Raw genomic sequence first — 24958 nt, 5'->3', positions numbered from 1 at the left:
AAATTATAACTTTTATGTATTTCTGATTTATCAGTGACAGTATAACAATCAGGAGTATAATAAAAAGATTGCATTTTTTAAGGCACACTTTTTGACTTTTATTTACTTAGACTGAAAGGAGTTAAGTTTGAATTGTGAGCGAAAGGTATTTATTATATTTTAATGTATATTTATGGCTTTTTGGCTTTTAATTCTAAACTGTGAACTTAGTTCTTTAAGAGTTTTGTTTTTATCAATCATTCACTTTCTGTTTTTTCCTTTTTCTTTGCTTTATTTTTCTGTTCTTAGGGCTTATACACTTTTGGGGTGCTAACTTCTTTGCTGTTGATTCGGATACAGGAGATTAATGTTTCAAAGGTGGTTTAAACCTCTAGATGACATAGTATTTCATTTTTTCAGGGTGTTAGCTTCCCTTAATCTTCCAGCAGCAATTGAAGATGTATCTGGAGATACTGTACCTCAGTCTATATTGACTAAATCCACATCTGTGATTGAACAGGGAGGCATCCAGACTGTTGATCAGTTGATCAAAGAGCTACCTGAACTGCTACAAAGGAATAGAGAAATCCTAGATGAGGTATGTTTTAAGAGATTTGCTTTTCAGATAAAAGCATTTGGACGCCTGTTGTCCATCAGGGATTAGGACTGGAAGCTTTCTCCAGTTGGGTTTTATAGGGTAGTACTCATCATCTTGGTGACCCAGAGCCTGACCTTCAGCCTCATGAAGACGTTTTATTGTCTGAGAATGGCTTCATACATGTCTATAAGGGTAATAAATGCACATTAATGAAACTCATATGACCACTGTGTAATACTAGTATACTTGAGAAAATACCATCACACAAAAGTCTTAATAATTAGTGATAGCTTTTATATTACAGATTGGGTTTCTTGGTGAACATGAAATCAGACAAAGGAAGTTGGGCCATCAAATGGTTTATAAGCCCACCTCATCCATCTTCCAGTAGAGAGGACATTTTATCAATAGGAATGGAACACTAAAAGTTTTTTGGCTAAAGCCAACTGTTTGCTAGTGTTATTCTCTTTTTACTTTGTTTTCAACTCTTTCACTTAGTTGATAACATTTCTTTCTTTAGCCGTAAATATGTTCAAGCTGGATATACTGGCTTTTGCCAGTTTAGGAGTCAGTATCTCTCAGGTGATTTTTGTTATCAGCGCTTTCATCCTTAATGTTTTGATTTTTCAGTTAACTTTCAGAAGATATTGTATTTACATCATTTCTAAGTACTTTGGGGTGAGGCAGAGTACTTAAGTACTTATGATGGTATGAACCTTGGGGATGATAATATTTACCTCCCAGGTTTATTTAAAGAATGAACTAAACTGCACCAGTGAAATGCCTAGCCTATGGGATATACAGTATGTGCTTAATAAGTTACAGCTATTACTACTGTTATATTACTATGGCGATAATATTGCAATTATTATAACTGATATGATGGTGGTGTTCGTTATTCACCTTTCAATGCATTTCAGCTATTGGAAAAGGTTAAGAAACTTAAATGGAAACTTACTGCATTATCGGCCTGGAAAATCTGATTTATGAGGGATTCTACATTAATTATACAGTCAACATTACCAGTCTTACCTATGTAGATGTAATCAGTAATTAGAAAAAGTAAAGCAAACAGAATTGGTATTACATTGTTCAGTACCAAAGCCTTCAAAAGCAGAATCTCAGACTCCACCCAGACTTACTGAATCAGGATCTGCATTTTACAAGATCCCAGGGTGATTTGTGTGCATGCTAAAATTTGACAGATACTGCTCTTAAGGTCGTAGATTTCATTAATGAGGATGCCATATAGTCCTTCACAATTTGTTGGTTTGTGGGTCAAACAAGCTTGTTGTCTGGTGTTGCAATTGAAAGGACATTGGAATAGTAGATAGACATAGAGAGAAAAAAGTAGAGAGAGCTGTTCAAGATTGTATCTAAGTGAAAGCAGCAGGAAGTAATTAATACTGGGGAAGAAGACAGACACTGGAAAATGCAGGCATAGCAAGTCAAATGGAAAGTGGTCTGGAGCATTTAGTAAGTAGAGATTATAATAATAAATCATTATTTAATATTTTATTGTTTAAACATAATTCAGTTGTTAAGGTCTCAGAACATGGAGTTATATTTGGACTTCAGTCCCAGTTCTTACTCCTGTGACCCTGGGTGGATCACTTAACATCTTCATGTCTCAGTTCATGCATCTAAAAAATGGGGCTAATAGTACTTAGCATATAAGGTAGCTGTGACATGGGATCATACATGTGCCTGTTAGTTGTTAAATATTAATTATTACTGTATTTCCTTGGTTTTAAAGTGTGATTAGAAGATGCATATTTGATTTGAAACAAGTTTTATGGAAAAAATTGCCTAATGAAATAATATCAGTTGTGAAGAGCATCTTCATTAGAAATCACAATGTGAAAAAACTCATCTATCTTATAATTAGGAAAAACTGGCAGTGTTTATGTTTGTTGTCTGCCTATCTTAATATAAGGTACTTTTATTTATCTCATTTGATATTTCTGTAACAGCCTGTAAGTTAGAGTCACTATTACTCTGTCAGTTGCACTTGGAGAATCTCATTTTAAGTAAGTTGTAAGTTATGAAATAAGTAGATTGTGCAGCTGGTACTCTTTGAGTGTCTCTTTGGTAGCTTTTGGAAACTTAGATTCTGTAATTTAGAATACTTTGATTTTCAAAAGTTTTGAAGTATCAAACTAATTTATTTTTAAAATAATAAATCCATCCTGTTTTGGATCTCTTGGGCCCTTTCAATCTTAGATCCCTGTCCATGGATTCTATTTCTTCAGTTATTCCTCTTTTTTCTTTTCTTTCCATTGTGTCTTAATGAATTTCTGTTAGATTGGTGATGGTGCTTCTGGAAGAGTTCTTCATATCTCAACATTTCTTTTTCTTTTTTGTCCTCTTATTCTTCTGGGAGACTCTCAGGCTAGCCATCTGCCTCATTAATTGGCTATTTATCTGCCTTTTGTGTTCTTCAGCCATTCAATTACATTAAAAAATTTTTTTAAAAATATTTTTTATTTCCCAGATGTCTGCTTCTTTAAAAAGTCACCTATGTGTATCTTATAACTAAACTACATGTGTGTTCTTTTTTTGAGGTAAAATTCACATAACATAAAATTAACCATTTTAACCTCTTTAAAGAGTCCAAATTCAGTGGCTTTTGTACATTCACAATGTTGTATGAGCATCAACACTCTTCTAATTTCAGAACATTTTTGTCACTCCCAAAAGAACCTTGTACCATTAGCAGTCACTCCACTAATGGCAATCACTCTGGCAATCACTAATCTGATTTCTCTTTCTATGGATTTGCTTATTCTGGACATTTCGTATAAATTGATTCATAAACAGTAAGTGGCCTTTTGAGTGTGCCTTTTTTTAGTTAGCGTAATGTTTTCAAGGTTTATCCATGTTGTAGCATGTATCTATACTTCATTTTCTTTTATGGTTAAATAATATTCCATTATTTGGATCTACCACATTTTGTTTATCCATGAATGATAGATATTTGGGATGTTTTCACTTTATGATTTTTCTGAATAATACTGCTATTTGTGTACTGTTGAGTATATATACATAGGAGTAGAGTTGCTGGGTCATACAGTAATTCTTTGTTTAACTTTTCGAGGAACAGCCAAACTTTTCCAAAGCAACTGCAACGTTTTAATTCTAACCATCAATATATGAAGATTCCAGTTTCTCTACATCCTTGCCAACTCTTATAAATTTTTTTTTTTGCCACAGCCATTCATATGCATATGAAGTGATATCTCATTGGTTTTGATTTGACCTTATATATAGAAAATTCTACAGTTAGAAGTTTGATAGGGATTGCATTAAATATTTAGATCAGTATGGGGAATATTGCTGCTCTTAACAATATCTTACATCTTCCAATCCATGAATATGGGCTGTCATTCCATTTAGTTAAATCTGCTTTAATTTCTTTCAACAGTGTTTTGTAGTTTTCAGTGTACTAGTCTTTGCTTAAATTTATGTGGTTAAATTAAAAGAATTTATGTGGTTAAATGAAAAGAATCCTTTTAATTTAACCAAATAAGCATTTTATTCTTTTTGATGCAATTATAAATAGAATTGTTAATTTTCTTTTTGTATTGTTCATTGCTAGAGTATAGAAATACAGCTGATTTTGTATGTTGATTTCGTATTCTGCAACTTTACTGAATTTATTCACTTTTATCAGTTAATTTGTAGATTCCTCAGGATTTTCTATATATAAAGTCATGTTATCTTCAAGTAAAGATAGTTTTACTCCTTCCTTTCTAGGAAACCTTAAATTTGGAATAATTTTAGGTTTACAGAAAGTTGTAAATTTAGTGCAGAGAGTTTCTTCACTCAGCTTCTCCCAAAATTAAAACCTTGTGTAGTCATGGTATATTTATTTAAACAAAGAAGTAAACATTTGTATAATACTTTACTCAGATTTTATCAGTTATTCTATTAATGGCCTTCTTCTGTTTCAAGATCCAGTCCAGAGTACATTTAATGCATTTAATGTTCAGTGATTTTTAAATTTTGAATTCACATTTCCTGGAACTTTATTTGTGGGAAATCTTTGAGGTCTGGGTTTAAAGTGAATTCTTTTAGAGAGGGTTTTTGTTTGTTTTTGCTATGAAAAGACGTTATGTACTTGACACCTCTTTAAACTTATGTTTTTTTTTGTTTGTTTGTTTTTATGGTTAGTCTTTTAATCATTTCATCTTAGGACTTTGTATCTCACAGATAGTGAGTATGATTTCCAGTCCTAAGTTCAGGCTTTAGATTAGACATCTTAGGTGATACTTTTCTATTTACAGCCAAGGTTCAAACAGATTAAGTTTCCTTCTGTTAGGCAGTTTTTCTTTTAAAAAGTCATCTCCTTAGTGTCACCCATTCGGAAGTATCCTGTTGTGAGGAAGGATAGTGCCTTTGAGCTCATCTACTCTCCTTAGTCCCACCTGTGTTTCTTTTCTCTTACTCATGTTCTGATAAATTCATACTCTAAGCCAGTAGTGAATTACGTAGTTGGTGAACTGACGGTGGGCTAGTTCTGGCTTGTAGCCTATTTTTGTATGGTTCACTAGTAAAGGATGATTTTGATCATTTTTAGAGAGTTGTAAAAAAAGAAAAAGAAGAACAGTGACAGAGACTGTGGCCCACAAAGCCTAAAATATTTACCCTATTGTTTTACAGAAAAGTTTGCAGAACTCTGCTCTAGACTATTGGATTAGCAGCTACCATTGGCTTTAGCACTTGTTTGTACCTGTAGATTAGTACTTACTTCTGTTTCTGGCCCCTACTATCCTGTTTTCTCAGCTAAGCATTAAAAAGGCATTTTTATATGCTAATTTTCAGTTTGATATATTGGGATAGAAGTCCAATTCTTTTATTTTCATGTAGTTAAATTATTCGGTTTTCTCTTTGCTTTATTTATGGCTTATATACTCCAAAGGCTCTGTATTTATTTTTATCTTAAAAAAAATCTTTGTTTAAAATAGTCTTGTATATGGTTGTACGTAATCTCTTAATTATTCTTTTTAATTTCACTGAATAAGGTAATGGTTAACTTAGCCTTAAATTTTAAATGACTTTTTGTTTATATACATTATAACATAGATTTCTGCAACAAAAATTATGCCAATTTATATTCTAACCAGTAACAGAATTCCCACTTCACTAATTCTCATCTATTTTGAGTATGAGCACTTAAAACAAATGTTTAAAATTTTTGCACCAGAAACGATATTTCATTGTTTCTTTGCTTCCTTTTTTAAAAGTCTCTAAGGTTGTTGGATGAAGAAGAAGCAACTGACAATGAGTTAAGAGCAAAATTCAAGGAACGCTGGCAAAGGACACCATCTAATGAACTTTATAAGCCTTTAAGAGCAGGTAAAAATGTGCATAAATGACTTTCACATGGAATAAAGTCTCAATTTGGATCCATAATTTTTTGCTTGATTAAATTAGGCACAATAATAAACCTATTTTTGCTGCAGTTGTGTGCTATTAGAAAAATCTAGGTGTTTTTCCTCAGTTCAGTGTAAGTTAAATAACAAAAAGGTAATCCGTGTTCCTTATAAGAAGTTCAGCTTCTTAAGAAGGGTATAAAGTGAAAATTAAAATGATTCTATAACTCTCTTTTTCTGTTCCAAGCCCTGTGCATATTTTAAAAACATAAATGAGATCATATTATATGTATGGTTTTATAATTTCATTTCACTTAATAGTGAATCTTTAGTGGTAAAAGATGAGTTTTAACATTAAGTTAACTTGAAGCCAAAATATTATTTTTTAAACTTTGGTTAAGATTTTGTGCTTGTTAAGATAATTTATGTCTTCATGGTAGCTCGTTTTATTTATCTCTGTGAAGAGCATTAATACTATTGAGATTTTTCTAAAAATGTATCTGCTGTTAAGTCTAGCTGAAGCAATAATCCTTTGAGAGAGGAATACTTTTTAAATAAGTTGTAACAGTTTTGGGGGGAATGATTTTCTATATTCATGAGTTGTTGGAAAAGATGAGATGAATGGCAATTAGCTTTTATTTGGTGGTCAGTCACCACAAATGTAATTTAAAGTATAACTGTGCTTTTGCTTTATAATTGGTTTTTCAAAAACAAAAATGCAAAGACTGACAGGAGCTGAGTTTCTGTTACCTAGTGAATTGGGGCCTGTAGAAAGGGAATAAGGTAGGAATCCTCCTAAGAGACGAACTCCAAAATGCTGAAATTTAAGTATGAAAAATTGGAGCATGTAGGAGGAGAACAGAACTAAAAGTACACTAGCCCGTAAACATAACTGTTAACATCAATGCTGTACTCTGCTAACATTCTTTTTTCCCCACAGAGGGAGCTAACTTCAGAGCAGTTTTGGATAAAGCTGTGCAAGCAGATGGACAAGTGAAAGAACGTTATCAGTCTCACCGTGACACCATTGCACTTCTGTGTAAGCCAGAACTTGAGCTGAATGCTGCCATCCCTTCTGCTAACCCAGCAAAGACTTTGCAGGGCAGTGAGGTGAGAAGATGCATTTTGATGTGGCTGGTCATCTGTTTATGAAAACTATGTTCATGCCATTATGTACAATGAATTGCTGATTTCTTTCTTACTAGCATCTTTTTAAAAATGCAAATGTACATTGAGGTTATATTTAAAGTAGCATGATATCTATATCGAATAATAGGTAATTATACTAATATTATTACTGTCTTATATTAATAATTTTCATTTATTGAATGCCTCCTATGAACTGGGTTCTATATTCAACATACTTCATGTGTTCACAGTATTTAATTAAGGTTTTATAAAAGGGAGAAAATTCCCTGAAGTGGAAGGTCTGGGTTTGGCCAGATACTCTTCTGACTAAATTCATTGTTTCTTACATTAATCTATACTGCCTTCCACCATCTTCCATTGGGATTACCTCTGAAAGGAAAGTTGACAAGATAGGCCTGTTAATAAATGGATAACATCATGGCATTTCTACTAGTGATAAGAAGGAGAAAATCAGTAGTGAGACATCTGATTTGGAGAGTCCTAAAAGAGGAGGAAGTCCAAGTATGATTTAATCACCATGAAGGTAATATGGTAGAATAGAGGCCCTGAAGTGCATAGGAAAATAAACCAAAGGGCAAGAAATACTGCTGAAAACTTCTTTAAAAAGAGTAGTTTCCTGGGATAGTAGATTTCCTTATTTCTCTTTCCACAAGAGCATTTATGTATGTATGTATGTATGTATGTATGTATGTATGTATGTATGCAACAAAGACTTATTAGGTATCTACTCTGTATAAGATATTGTGCTAGGTACTTGAAAAATTGACAAATGAGCCATATACAGCCTTTACCCTCAATTTACTGTCTGGTGTGGAAGATTATATATATAAGGATAACTCTAATACAGTGTAGAAACTTAAAAGTGTCATAACCAAGTAAAGTATGCTGTGAGGATTTAGATGTCAGAGTACTTAAATTCCAGCATTTTGGAGCTCCTTTCTTAGGAGGCTTCTTAAGAAGTTAGCACATTATGAGACCAGAGTAGGCAGGCAGAAAAAGTGAACACATATAGCATCCAGGAAGGCCTAAGTGAGTAGGTGTGTCCAGAGAAGCTGCTAGAGCTTCAGTGGTAACCAGCCCCCAAAGTGAAGAGAAGATTGCGTGGTTGAATGTGTGCAGAACCTGAATCTCTAAAGGGAGGGGGAGCCTGATGGAACAAAGAATATTAATTACAGTAGTCCCTGTTTATCTGAGGGGGATACGTTCTAAGACCTCCAGTTGATGCCTGAAGCTGGTATTATTGAACTCTCTATATACTGTGTTTTCCCCATACATGCATACCCATGATAGTTTAATTTATAAATTAGGCACAGTAATATACTAACAACAATAACTAGTAATGAAAGAACAATTATATACTGTAATAAAAGTTATGAATGTGGTCCCTCTGAAAATACCTGATTGTGCTGTACTCACCTTAAAGGGAGCACTTTATGGTTTCTCTTTGGCATATCCAAATTGTCAGCATTATTGGTCTTGGCTTTGGGGCCATTATTAAGTAAAATAAAGGTTACTAGAACAAAAGCACTACAATACTGCAACTGATGGCTGGCTACTAAGTGACTAAAAGGTAGGTAACATGTACAGCTTGGAGACCGGACAAAGGGATGATTCACGTTTGGGCAGGATGGAGTGGGCAGTGAGAGAGTTCAGTACGCCACTCAGAACAGTATACAATTTACAATGTGAGTTGTATATTTCTGGAATTTTTCATTTAATATTTTGGTCTGCAATTGACTGTGGATAACAAATTGCAGAAAGTGAAAACACGGATAAGTGAGGACTGCTATAGCTGCTTTGAAGAAATGAGGGAGAAAAGGGAAGTACTTAGGAGATTAATTTGTGAAGAACAGAAATTACAGACCACAGAACAGCAACAAATGGCCCTTTTTTATTTTAGAAAAAAGTCTGTTTAGTATCCTCCCCCATTTTCTTTTTGATGTCATGTATATGACTCAAATTATATGGCTTTTGTCCTTTGATTCGCCTGTTTTCAATAGAAAAGCAAAAACAGTTTGTGCTGAGAAAAATCAGAATTAGTATGTAGTTATTTATTATTCACTTGTAGTAATAGCTGCTTTTAAAAAATCTATAGTGGTATTATATAGGGGAAGGACACTTTTATAGTCAATATGAAGTTATTTTACTGAAGCTAGATTTTCTAGATAGAGGTGACCAAAAATTTTTCAGTGCCCTATATAGTCACTCATTATGTACATTTATCAAAAAAGGCAAACATGTTTATAGAAGCTATTTCAGATAGTTGTCATAGTAGTTGATGACACAATTGAGCCATAGTTTTAATGATAAAAACTCAGTCATTTGAATTGCTGATTATAAAAGTGATACAAAGTGTATGTTTTATTAAGAGGTTAGCTTAATGGTATGGCTGTTTTTTCTTTCATTATGAAGAGGCCTACTTTCTAGTCATTCATCTTTGTCTATTTAGGCATCTGGTTTTAGATATTAAGATACTCTGAAAAATTTTGGAGACTGTCATTAACTTGTATTTAAAGCTCCTTTTTAAAAATACTTAGGGACCACTGCTTGTGATTGTGGGTCTCTGACCATTGGGTCTGGAATCTAGTCCACACTCAGCTAGCCAAGTTTTGGCTCTAGTTAGTGTACGGTCTGAGTCCTTACAGAGGATGGGGCATCTTCTTTGCACAAAGGTGATATTCACTTATACTCACAGTGTTGCATCTGCCTGGGGTGATTGAGGGGTTTTTAAAAAAAAATCTTCATCTCCTCAGAGGTAGTGCATAAAGTAGCATTGTCTAAAGCTGTGTGCACTCCCAGCAGGTGCTTTTTTTGTGGTTCACACAAAGGCAACTTATAGACTAGTGGATGATCTACAGACAGCTTTTACTCTTAGATTTTCATAACAAAAAGTTTGTAGAGAACTGTTGAGATTGGCTGACATCTATTCATTCATTTGTTCAGCAAACGTTACTTGAGGGCCTACTGTAACTCAGGAACTGTGCTGGGCTTTGTGGTCCCTAACTAACAGAGAGATGAAAAACTCCTCTAGGTTAGCTTTAGAGTTAGGGTAAATGCGGTCAGGTTCCTGCTGTTCTCTTGTTCTAGACATATTCTTGTGTCTGCCTTTTCTGAAAATAAAATGACAAGGTCTGAAAAGTGAAGTTGAAAATTTCATTGAGAGCATTTCTTATGTGCTGAATTTATTTAGTGCTGTTAAATACTACAGAGTTTTATAATCTGAACAGGCAGATCCAGCCTACTTGCTGTTTTTGTATGACCTGTGAGCCAGGAATGCTTTTTACATTTTCAAATGGTTAAAAATAAGTAAAAAAAACAGTATTTCATGACATGTGAACGTTATGTGAAATTCAGATTTCATTGTCCATAAAAAATTTTTGTTCAGACATAGCTGTATTCATTCTTTTATTTTCTTAATGGTTGCTTGTGTACTATAAAGGCAGATTTGGATAGTTGCAACAGAGACTGTGGTTCACAAAGCCAAAAATATTTTCTATCTGGTCCTTTACAGGAAAAGTTTGCTAGCCCCTAATTTGAATTATGAAGAACAGATAGTCTAGGTCAGGGGTCCCCAAACCCCAAGCCGTGGACTGGTACTGGTCCGTGGTCTGTTAGGAACCAGGACACACAGCGAGAGGTGAGCAGTGGGCAAGTGAGCGAAGCTTCATCTGTATTTGCAGCCACTACCTAGCGCTAGCATCACCCCTCTCTACTGCAGCTCAGATCCTTAGGCCTTAGATTCTCATAGGAGCAACCGGTCCCTCATGCCAAAAAAGCTGGGGACCGCTGGTCTAGGTGATCTCATTCCTGCCTTTCCGTTTGACCTCATCTCCCTCCAGTCTGTCTTTTGTTTACTATGCTTCAGCCAGACTGGCTTTTTTTCCCCTTTCCCTTTAAACAGGCTAAGCTCGTTCCTGCCTTGGGACTTTTACACTTGCTTTTCCCTCTGTAAGAGACTCTTTCCCTTTGCTTCGCTTTCCTTCCTCATTTTTTTGTCATTGTCTATCATATGACTCTCTTTGTCTATTTATTTAATCATCCCCCTCCCCCAGGGGACTCTAATTTAGCGCCTAGAACAATACCTAACACATAAGGATTCAGAAAGTATTTGAATGATAACCACTGTCACTCTCACTTAATAAAGGAATGTAATTGCTTGCAGTTGAAAGCTAATTGGAGCCATTTATAAAACATACAGATAAATACCACAGGATTCTAATTATTTATATACTTTAACATGATAACATGTTAAGCCTCAGACTTGAGTTTATTTAGGCAGTGATTTCTTTTTCTTTATTATCTGGGTCATTCACTTGTGGAAGTGATCTAATTCATTTTCTACATTATTTACTCTGTTAAAATGTGGCCAGCTATCTGAAATGGTTAAACTAGTTCTGTGACAGTTAAAACAAAAGGATGTTTGTCATAGAATGAATCTCTATGTGGTAGTTTAAAAGTTCATTTATAAATTGGTTGTTTCAAATGGCATATTTTTTAGAGACTTAGAATCATAGCATTATGATATGGAATAAGACTTAATAAATAGTTCTTTGGTCCTTCTTTACCATTCTGGTTAGAACACCGACTACCATAAAAGTTAGGAAGTTAGCTTTTCTTGATAATGCAGCTGGTATTACAACTTTTGCTTCTTAAAATCTTGAAGGGGTTCTCTTCCCACATCACTCTGCTTCCTTGTGTACAGTTCTTCACTGAAGAGGAATTTGTGTCCATGTGAACCGTGTCTTTCTTCTCAGAATACTTACTAGCTAACTTGGCAGTATTATCACCACAATTTTGACTCACTATTTGGTGAGAGGATCTTAGGATCTTAGTTTCTATACTATATAAGAGACGTTGAGTCTGTTTCAGGATAATACTGTTAGTGTTCCTGACTCAACTTTGTTTGTTAGACAATTTTTTAAACCACTTCTGCATATTCCTATTTCTCTCCCAGATTATTTTGCTTGGCTGATTTTTTTTCTTCCTAGCTTTTGTTGGACATAACTTATAGAGAGATTAAAATATCATTTCTTATTTTTCTAATAGCTAAACAGACTTCATATAGAGTAAAGTCTTAAGTCAAAGTCATGGCTAAAGTTCCGTTGTCAATTTAAATATGCCAACAGTTAATACTGTTGCAGCCTTTTTAAATTTATATCCATTTGCATCCCCCAATACAAAATATGTCACATAATTACAGAAATAGTTATAATTCAGCAAAATAAAGGATGCTTTAAGTCTTAATTCTCTTGTTCCTTCTTTCCCTGTCCCTGTCTAAATGCTTAGATGCCTGAGCCTCTTCAGTCCATCATGTACCCAAAGTGTAGCATTAAACCATACAACTTAAGTACCAGTTAATAATAATGGCTACTGATTGAACACTTGGCCTGTTAGAAATTATGCTGAGCATTTTATATGGATTTTTGTAGTCTTCACAACAGTCCTGAGCTAGGTATCAGTATTATTCTCATTTTTCAGGTGAGAAAATTGAGTTTTCCAGACAGCAAACTGCCCTTGGTTACATACTAGCTAAGTCTATTACAACTACTAAGGGAGTATAGTCAGAGTTGAAATTTTTTTTCTGTGTAATTATGTTTCACTTTCATGGATAACTACTTCATTTGTTTTTATCTTCAAGTTTTGATTTAATTTTAATTGTGTTTTGAATGGGTAAAAAATATACATGATTCAAAAGGCCATGCAGAGAAATCTCATTCCTTTTCTTTCCACTTTGTTCCCATCCACTTTCTATAAGTAACCATATTCATTAGTTTGTGGTTTGTCCTTAATGTTTTTCTTTTTTTGCAAAAAACGCACTAGCATACATATATGCATAAAATATTATGTGTATGTATATCTTTACATTTTGATTTCTCTCACTAAAAATGCAGCATACTGTATATATATGCTTTTGCACATTTTTTTTCTTCATTTACTAGTATATCCTGTGAGATTTTTATCCATGTTATTAACATCAAATTGTACTTAGGTTCCTTGAACAGATTTTGTCATGTTTACCCAAGTATGAATGATTCTTTCTCCTCTTCCTTTTAGAGTACCTGATTTGATGCTTCTTGGACCTCAAGGAGTCGTAGTTCTTTCTACTGCCCACGCCCTCATTTTTTCTTTTTCTTTTTAAATTGACTCAGCATTAAGATTAGGACACTTAAAAGATATAGTTGGTAAACATAGGCCAAAAGGAAGGTCACCTAGATTTAAAAGAAACTTTTGACTTGTGACTATGTATCAGCTACTAATTTGTACTTTTTTAACCCTTCACCCCATTCTCCCAGCCCCCCGGCCTGCTCCCCTTTGGCCGGCACCAGATTGTCCTCTATATTTGTGAATCTGTTTTTGATTAGTTTGTTCTTTTTGTTTCTTAGATTCCACTTATAAGTGAACCTTTGTTTATAAGTCCCTTCTTGAAATTGGCTTCTGTGTTTTTGGCAATTAAATTAAGGTTTTTGTTTTTGTTATTGTTTAGGTTGTAAATGTCTTAAAATCCTTATTGACAAATCTTGATGAAGTAAAGAAGGAAAGAGAGGGTCTGGAGAATGACCTGAAATCAGTGAATTTTGACATGACAAGCAAATTTTTGACTGCTTTGGCTCAAGATGGTGTGATAAATGAAGAAGCTCTTTCTGTTACTGAACTGGATCGAGTCTATGGAGGTCTCACCACTAAAGTCCAAGAATCTCTAAAGAAACAGGAAGGACTTCTTAAAAATATTCAGGTGAAGTTTATATACTTTAATAAGATTTATGTTTTAAAAAATTAGAAAAGATAATTCTGGACTAAATGTGTATTCATTTAAGATTGTGTTTTTTTTAACTTACATATTAATAGGAATCTGTAATCATTTTTGATTGTTTTGACATGTACTGAATTTGTGGTATTTTACTTAAAGATTTAAAGTACTGTGCTACTCCAAAAGAAATATTAGGTAAATTTCTAGTAATTCCTGCATGTAATCATACATGATTTTCATAGTTAGAAAAATAGCAATAAAAATATTAGGAGCTATTTTAATTTGATAAATGTAATTCATAAATCTTTCTTTTAACAAGGTCTCACACCAGGAATTTTCTAAAATGAAACAATCTAACAATGAAGCTAACTTAAGAGAAGAAGTTTTGAAGAATTTAGCTACTGCATATGACAACTTTGTTGAACTTGTAGCTAATTTGAAGGAGGGCACAAAGGTATGATGTACAAAGAAACAACTGCTAACCAGTATAGATGTGAAAGTATAGTTTGGGAAGTTGTTTTTCCAGATGGACCAAATTATTCTTTCCTTCAAATTTGTTAGCTTTAATGTCTTTTGTCTCTGAGAGTTTTGTTATAAGAGCTTAATGAAGTTGGCAACATTTCCTGGGAACTTTGATGCATTTTGTATTTTGCCAGGCAGAAAGGGGTGTGGGCATTTGCTGTAGCAGGAATTAGCACAGAGATATCAAAAACCAATGACACTTTTTTGCAGGGTGGAAAGTTCACCAATTTGAGTGAATTATGAGGAAACAATAGTCAAAACTGAATCTGTGGCGGGGAAGGTGGGTGGGAATGGCTTTTATAATCTGTGCTAATGGTTTGGATAATGATACACTTGTAATTGCCTGAGTATCAGAGTGCTTACTAAATATGTTTTAAGTATTTTATTGTTTTTCCCTTTAAAAAGTTAAGAGAAGTGCTTATATTTGTTTTTACCAATTACTTTGCTTATGAGTGAACAAGTGATTTTTAAGCTTTTCAGATATGCCACCCCTTTGATACTTTAACTCCATAATGTTCATTGAATAAAGTTATCTTGATGTAAATATAGTACATACAATGTAAAGCCCTATGAAGAGAGGGTAGAAATAATGCAGAGCTTTTTGGAATAGGGAGGGTAGTGAAATATTTTAATTTGGTTTAAAATGCTTTATTGAAATAGATAAGCTGAGAAAACAATCCAGAGACTCTTGGGAAATTCTTTTAAGGAATTTCTGCATTTCTGAAGTGAAAGTACAAATCTAGTTCTTCCAATTAAATAGGTTTAGTGTCTTTATTAAATAGTTGACTTTAGGAATTGGGAAAATCTTAATGATTGTGAAACTTACCATTTAATTTTTGGTGACATTGTTCTCTAAAAGTGATTTTATTATTTTATTTTCTTTGGGAAACTTAGGTCATATTTAATATTAAGTTGTTGGACTTAAGTGATATGACTATGTCTTATGAACAAGATTTTGGTTCTTTAGTTTTAACCATTATTGACAAATGAGCTTTAGATTTTGTTTCTCCGTATATAAAAAATTGTTCATGTTTATTGTATTTGTTTTTTGCTTATAGTTTTATAATGAGCTGACTGAAATCCTGGTCAGGTTCCAGAACAAATGCAGTGATATAGTTTTTGCACGGAAGACAGAAAGAGATGAACTCTTAAAGTAAGTTTGTTTCGTGTATCAAATTGTACTTAAAGTATTTTTCTTTTAAAAATTCCACGTGGAGGAGACATTTGGGGTGAACTTGGCAGTATGAAATAGCAATTTCCTTTCTTTTTCCCTGGATATTTTACACATCAACAAGCAAACAACTGTACGATCTGGGAACAAAAAGATAAAAAGAGCAGAAACTCTCGATATGGGAAGTACAGTGATGTCACAAATAACAAAACAGCTCACGGTGGCAGATCTCAGGAAATGCCAGTAAACATAAGCAGTTTACTACAAAGTGACAGATAGGTCCCTTACATACACTAGAGGCACAGAACATGGGAAAGACAGGGTGAATAGCTCAGAGAGTATCAGCAAAATCACTTTCTGAAGGAGCCTACTCAGAAAGCTGGGCCAGCATTGATAGGAAGAGAGTATATTTATGAAGGTGAAAAGGTGAACAGAATTTAACAACTTAATAGATAAAGAACATTCACCAGAATAATATTGTCACAGAACAGATGAAAATGCTGGGTTAACATTTCACCATGAATTAAGAAACAAAAATGAAACAAAGGTTAGTAAGCAATTTCTCTAAGGTACACCAAAAACAGAAATATTAGAACTCAAGGCGATGATTAAATAAGAAGTGATAAAATGTGTCAGAATTCAGGAAAGAAGAAGAGAATAAAACCATCACAGATATAAGATGAAATGGGAAGAAACACAAAAGGAGAATATAGGCAGTGAAGAAAACACAGGAATACAGAGTAGAAATGCGGAAATCAAAGAAAATGAAACCAAAACAGAATTAGAGAGAGCTAGGCAAAGAAGATTCAGTATGTGTAAGATTGAATTCCCCTCTAAGAAGAAAAGCCAAAATTGTGAATAAAACAAATATTTAAATGATAATACTGAAGAACCATTTCCTAAAACAAGGAAAGGCTTGTTGAAAGGATTTTATGGTTGGAAAAATTAGCAAGAACTGCCAACACCAAGGCATATAAATTATTAGCCTTAAAAAGATAGTGGCAGGATCCTTTAGATAGCCAAGTGTCACAAAAGACTTGAGCATGTCAAAATATACAGTGTTTTTGGTTGACTCAAATTCATGACTATGTTAATTCTGAATAAACTTACGCATTCAACATAATTTTGATTTTAAAAAAATCAACAGATTTTCATTTGAAACTGGACAAGTTTATCCTAAAGCTCAGGTAGAAAAACAGTCAAATGAGATTAGCCAGGAAAACTGAATAAAAAGAACAGTAAGGGGAAACTAATTCTATGAGATATTAAAATATATAATATTTTCTCTAATTAAAAACACAATGGTACTGGTACATGATTAGATCAAAGACAGACTAGAAAATAGAAAAAGATTCAAATATATACATGAATTTAGTGTAAGAAAGATCCTAAACTAATTAGAAGAAGTTAGGGACAACTGCCTAGTCATTTAGAAAACAAAAGTGATTTTTATACTTGAATAAATTCCAAGTAGATCAAACTTAAAGTGTGTAAGATGAAATGTAAAGTATAAAAGAGAATATGGGATAACTCCTTAATAAAGTTGAAATGGAGAGGGTCTTTATAATTTATAACTCTGACTAAAATTCAGAGGCCATTAAAAAAAGGATAAGTTCATCATAACATGATAAGCAGAGTCAAATTGTAGCAAATTGGGGAAACATTATCAGGCAGAAGCCTTATTTACTAGGAAATCCTAGATTTTAATGAGGATTAAAAAAAACCCAAATTGGCAATGGATGCAAACAATTTTGCAGAGGAAAAACAAGTAGTTCTTAAGCATATGAAAAAATACCTAACCTCATTTAACATAAAATATACAAATTAAAATTACTCAGAAAAGACATTTTTTTAGATTTAGCAGAAATCTAGAAGTTGTATAACATGCTTTGTTGGCAAATATGTGGGAACAGGTCTCATACATTGCTGTGAGAGTGCAGATTGGTGCAGTCCTTATGTGGGGCAATTTAGCTGTCAAGGTCAGGATTATAAATTCATATATCCTTTAAGCCAGCTATTCTGTACTTGAGAATTTATTCTGAGGGTATATTAGCTTATGCTAGAAATGACATATTTATGAGCTGATTGATCCTACATTACTTGTAGCAGGAAAAGAATAGAAACAAATCAAATGTCTAGAATTGGTGAAATAAATGAAGCGACATCTGTACAGTGAAATACGATGCAGCTATTTAAAAAAGAAAGAATGTGAATTGGTATGGAAAGATATCTAAAATAAGTAGTTAATGTAAAAAAAAAGTAAGGGACTGAACAATTTGTAAAGTATGCTTTTTATGTAAAAAGGGAGAAAAATACACATTTACATAAGGAAAACTGGATGGGCTTATAAGAAAAAGAATAGTGGCTATCTGGGGGAGTGAATAGTGGAGTGGGAACTTGGCAGATAGGGGTCTTTCGCTCACTTTTTGGTTTTTGAGTCATGTGAATGAATACATTATTACTCTTTCAGAAAATTAATGGGATTTCATGCTTTTATAGTCAAAATCAAGTACTATCTATGGCTTTTATCTTTCTGATTGTGTGCATCTCCCCTCTCCCTTTTATTTTTGAACTGTAGAACCCTTTGTTCAAACTAATCTTACAGAAAAACCCCGTTTGTAAAATCTAAAAATAGATCTAGCTCAGATCCAAGCAGGGGCAGGGGCTTGGAGTGGGACCTTTTTCCCCCTCTTTCCTTTGCTTTCAAGCAGTAGCCATTGAGACATCCGTTCAGATCCCCAGAATTCTGTAGCTCAGGACCAAGTGAGAGCTGAAAAAGGCTGAAAAAGATTTCTAAGTTTAAATTGCTGGTTGGCAAAATATGGCAACTCAGGCTAAGTCCAGCTTGCCGCTTATTTTTTAAGTATTTATTGCAACACAGCCACTCTCTTCATTTTCATTTTCATTTTCATTAACAATAGCATTGAGTAGTTGTGACAAGACACCTTGTATCCTGCAAAGCATAAAATACTTACTGTCTGGCTCTTTACACACAAAATTTTTGCCAACCTTCAGTTTAAATCATTTTCTTGTAATGATAATTGATTTCCTAGTTGGATTGTTAGTTTCTTTATTTAAATTTTCAGTATAAAAAGGGCTAAAATAACTATTTTTAGAGTTTTATAGCATAATAGAAGTTCATGGCTTAGGAAGAAAATTCTAGATAGTCTCATTTTCAAATACTCTGTATTTCAGATCTCTAGTTTGAAAGTTAGGCTCATCACTATTTGCATGTGTATTTCTATATTGATAAATGAAATCAGTTCTGAGACAGTTTATAAGCTTGTCAAGCGGTTTCAGCTCAGTGATTGAAAGGTGAATGAATGGTGGAAAAGTAGGCCAAATAGTTAAAATATTAGCTTTTAAAAATCGGCATGTTTATTTTGTTAAAATCACTGTTAATATTCAGGGCCTAAATTCTTTAAAACATTTTTTAATATAAAATAAAATATAAAAAAAGAAAAGTATATATTAGTGTATGTCTTGTTGAATTTTCACAAACTAAATATACCCATGCATTAATTGTATTAACATACAATTAATGAATTTTCACAAACTGAATATACCCATGCATTAATTGTATTAATATACAATTAATATAATATTAATGTGTATATTAATATACAGGACATTCTAAACACCCCAGAAGCATAACTCATGCATCTACGCAGTCATTACCAACTTCCCCATGGCAACCACTATCTTGACTGTTAGAGTATAGACTAGTTTATCCTGTTTTTGCACTGTACGTAAGTGGATTCATATCTACACTTTCGTGACTGGCTTTCAGTCAACATTATATTTGAGATTCAGCAATATAGTTGTGTGCAGTTGTATATCTTTTATTTTTGTTTTTGTATATACTTCATTGTATGAATGTACTACAGGTTTATTTATCTGCTGTTATTATTTGAATAGCTTTTAGTTTTGGGCTATTGTAAGTAGCGTGGGCATGAATGTTCTCAAACACAACTGTGTAGTATTGCTGGAAGCAGTAACAGAAACAATGTCTAGGGTTGGTGAAGTAAAGCTCCGTCTGTACAGTGAAATACTATGCAGTCACCTATATAATTGAAAGTGTAAAATTCCTAGTAGCCACTTTAAAATGAAAAGAAACAGGTAAAATTAATTAAAATAATATGTTTTGTTTAACCCAGTATATTCAAAATTGTATCATTTCAATATATAATCAATACAAAAATTATGAAGATGGTATTACTTCCCCCTCCTCCAGACTAAATTTTAGAAATCTGGTGTATAATTTCCACTTATAGCACATCTGTTTTGTTTATTGAGATTTAAGGATGGATTTCAATTTATTTTTGGGGATTTTAAAATATTTTTATGGTTTTTAATACTGTATTTTAATGGTCATTTCAGCAATCTAAGATGAATTTACCTTAATAATAGGTTTTGATGTATCTGTTAACATGAAATATCTCAGTGTCACATTTTGTTGAATATCTTCAGAAAGTCTTCATTCAGAAGTTTGCAAAATGGTTTGAGTACGTTAGCTTTCTCACCTGTTCTGTAAATACTAATATAATACAATGATTAAAATTACATAGGTGACTGTGAGCAGTTTGGTTTTCTGATAACTGTTAGGTAGGTTATTGTGTTAGGAGTTTCTCATCTAGGGGATGATCTCTTATTAAGAGTGGGCAGTCTTTTAGGACCACTTGCCCAGTTTGACATGTTTCTTACTCTAGCTATTACTATGGTCTCTGAAAAAGTTTATTTTCCTAGTGTTCAGAAGTAGAATAAGAATTAACTTCATTTTATTAAATAGTAAAGAGAAAGGAGATTTAAGCTAGTTATGGTCCAGAACAGAAATATAGCATGTTTTAAAATACCATCATTATTTTGAGTCTATTTTCTGTGTTTCAGGTACGAAGAAAAGTAAGAAAAAGACCTGGTATTTTATGTTTTTTTAAATTGTTCTAATTTATAACACTTTTGTCTTTAATAAGGGACTTACAACAAAGCATTGCCAGAGAACCTAGTGCTCCTTCAATTCCTACACCCGCATATCAGTCCTCTCCAGCTCCTCCAACTCCAGCACCAAGAACCATGACGGTCAGTAAGCACACACATTTTAAATGGAAGTTTTACGTTAGTGACAGCTTGCTTGCTGTAAAAGATAAAAGACTTTAAATTGCAGAAATCTGATGTCACCACTTTTATCAGGTGACCATCTTTCTGATGTTTTGCAATATGAAGAATACAGCATCACGCGTGAATTCTTGCCAAAAAATCTAATCAAGCCTTTAGAACGAACTTGCAGCTTATAGTAAATACAGTGATAAAACAAGTAGTTAAATTGTGCCATTAGGAAACAGTTGGACAAATTTATAACTGAGACATTCTATGAGGTACCTGGCTTGGTCTTTTTAAAAAAGTAAATGTCATAGAAAGAAAAAAATAGGTGGAGGGCATGTTCTAGATTAAAAGAGAGGAAAGAGTCATAATAATCAAATGCATACATGAACTTTGATTGGATCTTATTTCATAAAAATACATTTTAAGAACTTTTTTGTGATGAGGGAAACTTGAATGTGAAATGGATACTTGATGACATTAAGGAATACTTGTTAATTTTCTTAGGTTGAAATGGTATTGTGATTATATAGGAGAATATGAGGACTTACATGCTGAAGTCTTTAGGGCTAGTGTCATGAAATTTACAATTTTCAAATGATTCTGCAATTGTGTAGATAAATACATGGACATATCTATAGATTAAGCAAATATGGCTGAATGTTAATAATTACCAAATTAATTGCTAAATATGTGATTGTTTATTATACTATTCTTTTAAGTTTTCTAGTATTTGAAAATTTTCATTTAAAATATGTTGAGGCCAGGAAGAGATTACAGCAAGACCTGCTCCTACCTCCCACCTCAAATGTCTGACCATTGGTGTGAGCAGTATGAGCAGTAAGTGATTAAATACTAGACATCAGGACCAGGGCAGTGGCTGTGGCATATCCACAAATTGGAGAATTATTCCTCAACCATGGTACATTTCTAGAATAATAAGCCATCATTTAAGAATGGGAATTAGAGATATATCTGGTTGGATTCTAGAGTTTCTCATATGCTTTCATTTGTTTTAGTTGATAGCAGTTTGAGAGAAACATGAAACATTTTGTAGTCAATGCTGACTTTTTCTTATAGCCTGCTAAGCCCCAGCCCCCAGCCCGGCCTCCACCTCCTGTACTTCCAGCAAATAGAGCTCCTTCTGCTACTGCTTCAGCTCCAGTGGGGACTGGGACGACTGCACCAGCTCCATCACAAACTCCTGCTTCAGGTCCCCTTCCACAGGCCCAAGGACCTCCCTATCCCACCTATCCAGGATTTCCCGGGTAAGGCTGAAACTTTACATATGCCTATGAATTGGCTAATGTTTCTAGCTCTGGTTAGCCTTTTAAAAAATAGTGTCATCCCTTGAAAGGAGGTGTCATGAATGAGTAAGCTACATTATCAGCTGGTACAGAAATAAAAATAATGTTATAGTCACTTATTTGAGTAGTTGGATAATCATTTCCTAAGCTTATTGAATTTACATATTTAATTTTTACATAATGGGTTTATGTTAAATACATCTCTTCTGGATGGAAGTCAGAATGGGTTTCCATGGTCTTGTTTATTTAGGTGATAAACAGGGCCTTCTTGGAACTTAGCATAGCAAGACTGATAGGGCCTTATTTACATACCTATACTTTGAAATCTTGACATTCTGATAAACTGTTGAACAGAAGTCTAAATGTGGAATGTGCTTTCTTAAAGATCAGCTTGCTTTGTGATAATTTGTTAATCTTAAAAAGGAAGACATTTGTCTACCTTTTAACATGTGCTTCAGATAGTACTTTCTGTTGTCTAAATATTAGAAATTTATAAACAGTAAATTTATGCTCATTGTAGTGAACTTGATATTCTTTCATTAATTAATAACAGGATAGGAACACTTTTCTCTAACAAGTACCTTGAAATAGCCGTTTTTTCTCTTCACTGTTTAATAAGACTGAGAAATGGGGAAAAATGACTTTCTTGATAAAAATTGGTTTTAGAATAATTGTTATATGTTTCATCTTTTTAGTATTTCATTTACCAATCCAGTTCTTTTGTTTTCTTTTTCCCATCAGGTATTGCCAAATGCCCATGCCCATGGGCTATAATCCTTATGCATACGGCCAGTATAATATGCCATACCCACCAATGTATCATCAGAGCCCTGGACAGGCTCCATACCCAGGACCCCAGCAGCCTTCATACCCTTTCCCTCAGCCCCCACAGCAGTCTTACTATCCACAGCCGTAATATGTCAGCTCAGAAGTTCAGCTGGTTCAGTTCAAAGGGAAAGAAATACCAATCCTGCAATAAGTGTACTAAACTCTACGCTCTGGTTAATACAACGTATTCTATTGTACTGAATGCAGTGTATAATTTTTGTCTGCGGCTAAAAGCTAAAAGCTGTGCCCCAGTTCCACATTTGATTGCACATGTAAGATTTGCTGCGGTTGCAGTATAAACACTAGGTATGATAGGATTTGAAATAAATCATATTACAGTTCATAAAAGTTGAAAATGAGAAATTAAACCCACAAGTGAAACGTTTGAAATGATTATTCTTATGTCTACATAAGACGTGATTGGGACATCAGATACTTACAATGATGGTTTAAGTACTGTTATTAAAGAAAACAAAGTTTTCTTTCTCTTTTGGTTTATTGATTTGGTTTAATTTCCATTATGCTATTTTGCATAATCAAAACATTGTAATCTTATAATTTAAAAATAAATTACTTAAGAACAGTTGTTATTGTTATGTTTTGTCATTGATTCTCATTACTGTCTTAATTTCTTCCTGGTATTAGTCTCTCATTTATATGTACATGAGTTAAACAGATAACTGTTTAAGTGCATGATTAGTGCAAGTTATGGGAAAACGAAAAGAATAATATCATAATTTATCTTTCATATGCTGATTAGTAAATTAATTTTGATGTTTATTTTGAAAAGTCCTATAATGTGGAAGAAACACAGTTGCTACCAAAGATTCTTCAAATAAATATTCAAATGAATATGTATGTTTAATGTTTTATTAGCTTCTCCAAGAAATTGGTACAAATTCTGGTAATCTTTTTTTCATACCTGATTAAAATAGATCATTCACAATACTGTCCAATATAATGGGATTGTTTAAAGAAAATTACTGTGCCCTTCTATTCCATTTTTCTATCTTACTGTCTTAGTAACATTTAATGTGCAATGTATCTGAATAGATTTAACCCCTTTCATTTTTACTCTCCTAAAGATTGGACTATTTTATAATTCAGGGAGCACACAAAACAGTTTTTGAGAGCATATGCCAATTCTGGAATAGGCTTTGTATTTAATATTAATCTCTGCTGTTAGGATAACTAATCACTGTGTGAACCTCAGTAAAAATAGTGAGACAGTCTTCTTGGAATGAAAAAGGAATGAGTTGTCTGGTATCACAGCGGGGTCTCTTTTCTGTGTGAGGTTCACTTTTGAACACATCAGGCATATGAGCAGTTTTCCAGTGAATCAGTTTTGTTTATTATCTAAGTTTTAATGCTGACCTTTTCTTGCATTATTGTTTCATTTAAATGATGCTGTCACTTGGTCCACTGTTGTTTTCATTGACAGTTTGGGTTCATCTTTTAAATATTGGACTGAAGGTGTGATTGTAAAAGTGAATTGGTTTAAAAATATATGTATATTTTAAAAAATCTTTAACTTTGTTGTATGTAGAAAACATGAAGGATTGTTACTGCAATATAAATGGCCTTACATGGAATATCGAAAGTGGTTTAAAATCCAATAGTTAAAACCTTGGCAAAAAGTTTTTACAAACCGTAGCTGAGTTTTATTAATATAGAATTATAAAAGTATGACATGGGCTTATTTGACTTGTGTAAATGACATTTAAGTTCTACATTCTTATTATTCAAGGTATCACATACTAACGTAAGATACTCAGAGATATTCCAAATTGCTAATTTATAATTCTTACTAATGCAGAAAAAAACAAACCCCCAAACTAAATGGCCTGAATATTCTCTTGGGGAAAGACAGCACTAAAGAAAGGAGTTAAGTGCATCAGAGGACCAAAGAGAAGCTAGAAGGTCATTTAGCCCGTTCCCTGTGCTAAGCTCGGCCTGCTCCGAGACAGCGCAGGATCATCGTTCAGAAACTAGGAGGGGAGGCTCCACAGCCCCTTCTGGCCCCCTCTTCCAGCATGCCTGACTCGCTCAACTCTTGTCAGCAAAGCCTTTTTATGCAGCAACCCAGACCCATTCCCTCTTGTTTGTTCACTCGTTGTAAATTTTACGTAATTGAGGATACTTTGGTCATCTGTTTTTAAGGTACAGATGACCAAGTTCCTGCAG

The 24958-nt window shown here is 33.5% G+C and overlaps 1 protein-coding gene across 1 annotated transcript in view; it reads left to right on the top strand.

Annotated features, from left to right (window-relative positions):
• The window catches only part of PDCD6IP (programmed cell death 6 interacting protein), a 52547-nt gene extending 28921 nt beyond the window's left edge, over positions 1-23626 (top strand). Inside the window, exons 10-18 of the mRNA XM_039843432.1 lie at positions 400-577; positions 5824-5935; positions 6893-7062; positions 13586-13834; positions 14169-14303; positions 15430-15524; positions 20513-20618; positions 21720-21907; positions 22688-23626. Of these exons, the coding sequence (XP_039699366.1) occupies positions 400-577; positions 5824-5935; positions 6893-7062; positions 13586-13834; positions 14169-14303; positions 15430-15524; positions 20513-20618; positions 21720-21907; positions 22688-22862 (1408 nt within the window). The 3' untranslated portion in view covers positions 22863-23626. The remainder of the gene's footprint in view (positions 1-399; positions 578-5823; positions 5936-6892; positions 7063-13585; positions 13835-14168; positions 14304-15429; positions 15525-20512; positions 20619-21719; positions 21908-22687) is intronic.
• Positions 23627-24958: the final 1332 nt, after the last annotated feature.

This window comes from Pteropus medius, unplaced genomic scaffold, assembly GCF_902729225.1.
Source record: "Pteropus medius unplaced genomic scaffold, Ma_sr-lr_union100, whole genome shotgun sequence".
Classification (NCBI taxonomy): domain Eukaryota; kingdom Metazoa; phylum Chordata; class Mammalia; order Chiroptera; family Pteropodidae; genus Pteropus; species Pteropus medius.
Note: the sequence above shows the minus strand (reverse complement) of the source record. Positions and strands in the feature narration are given on the sequence as shown.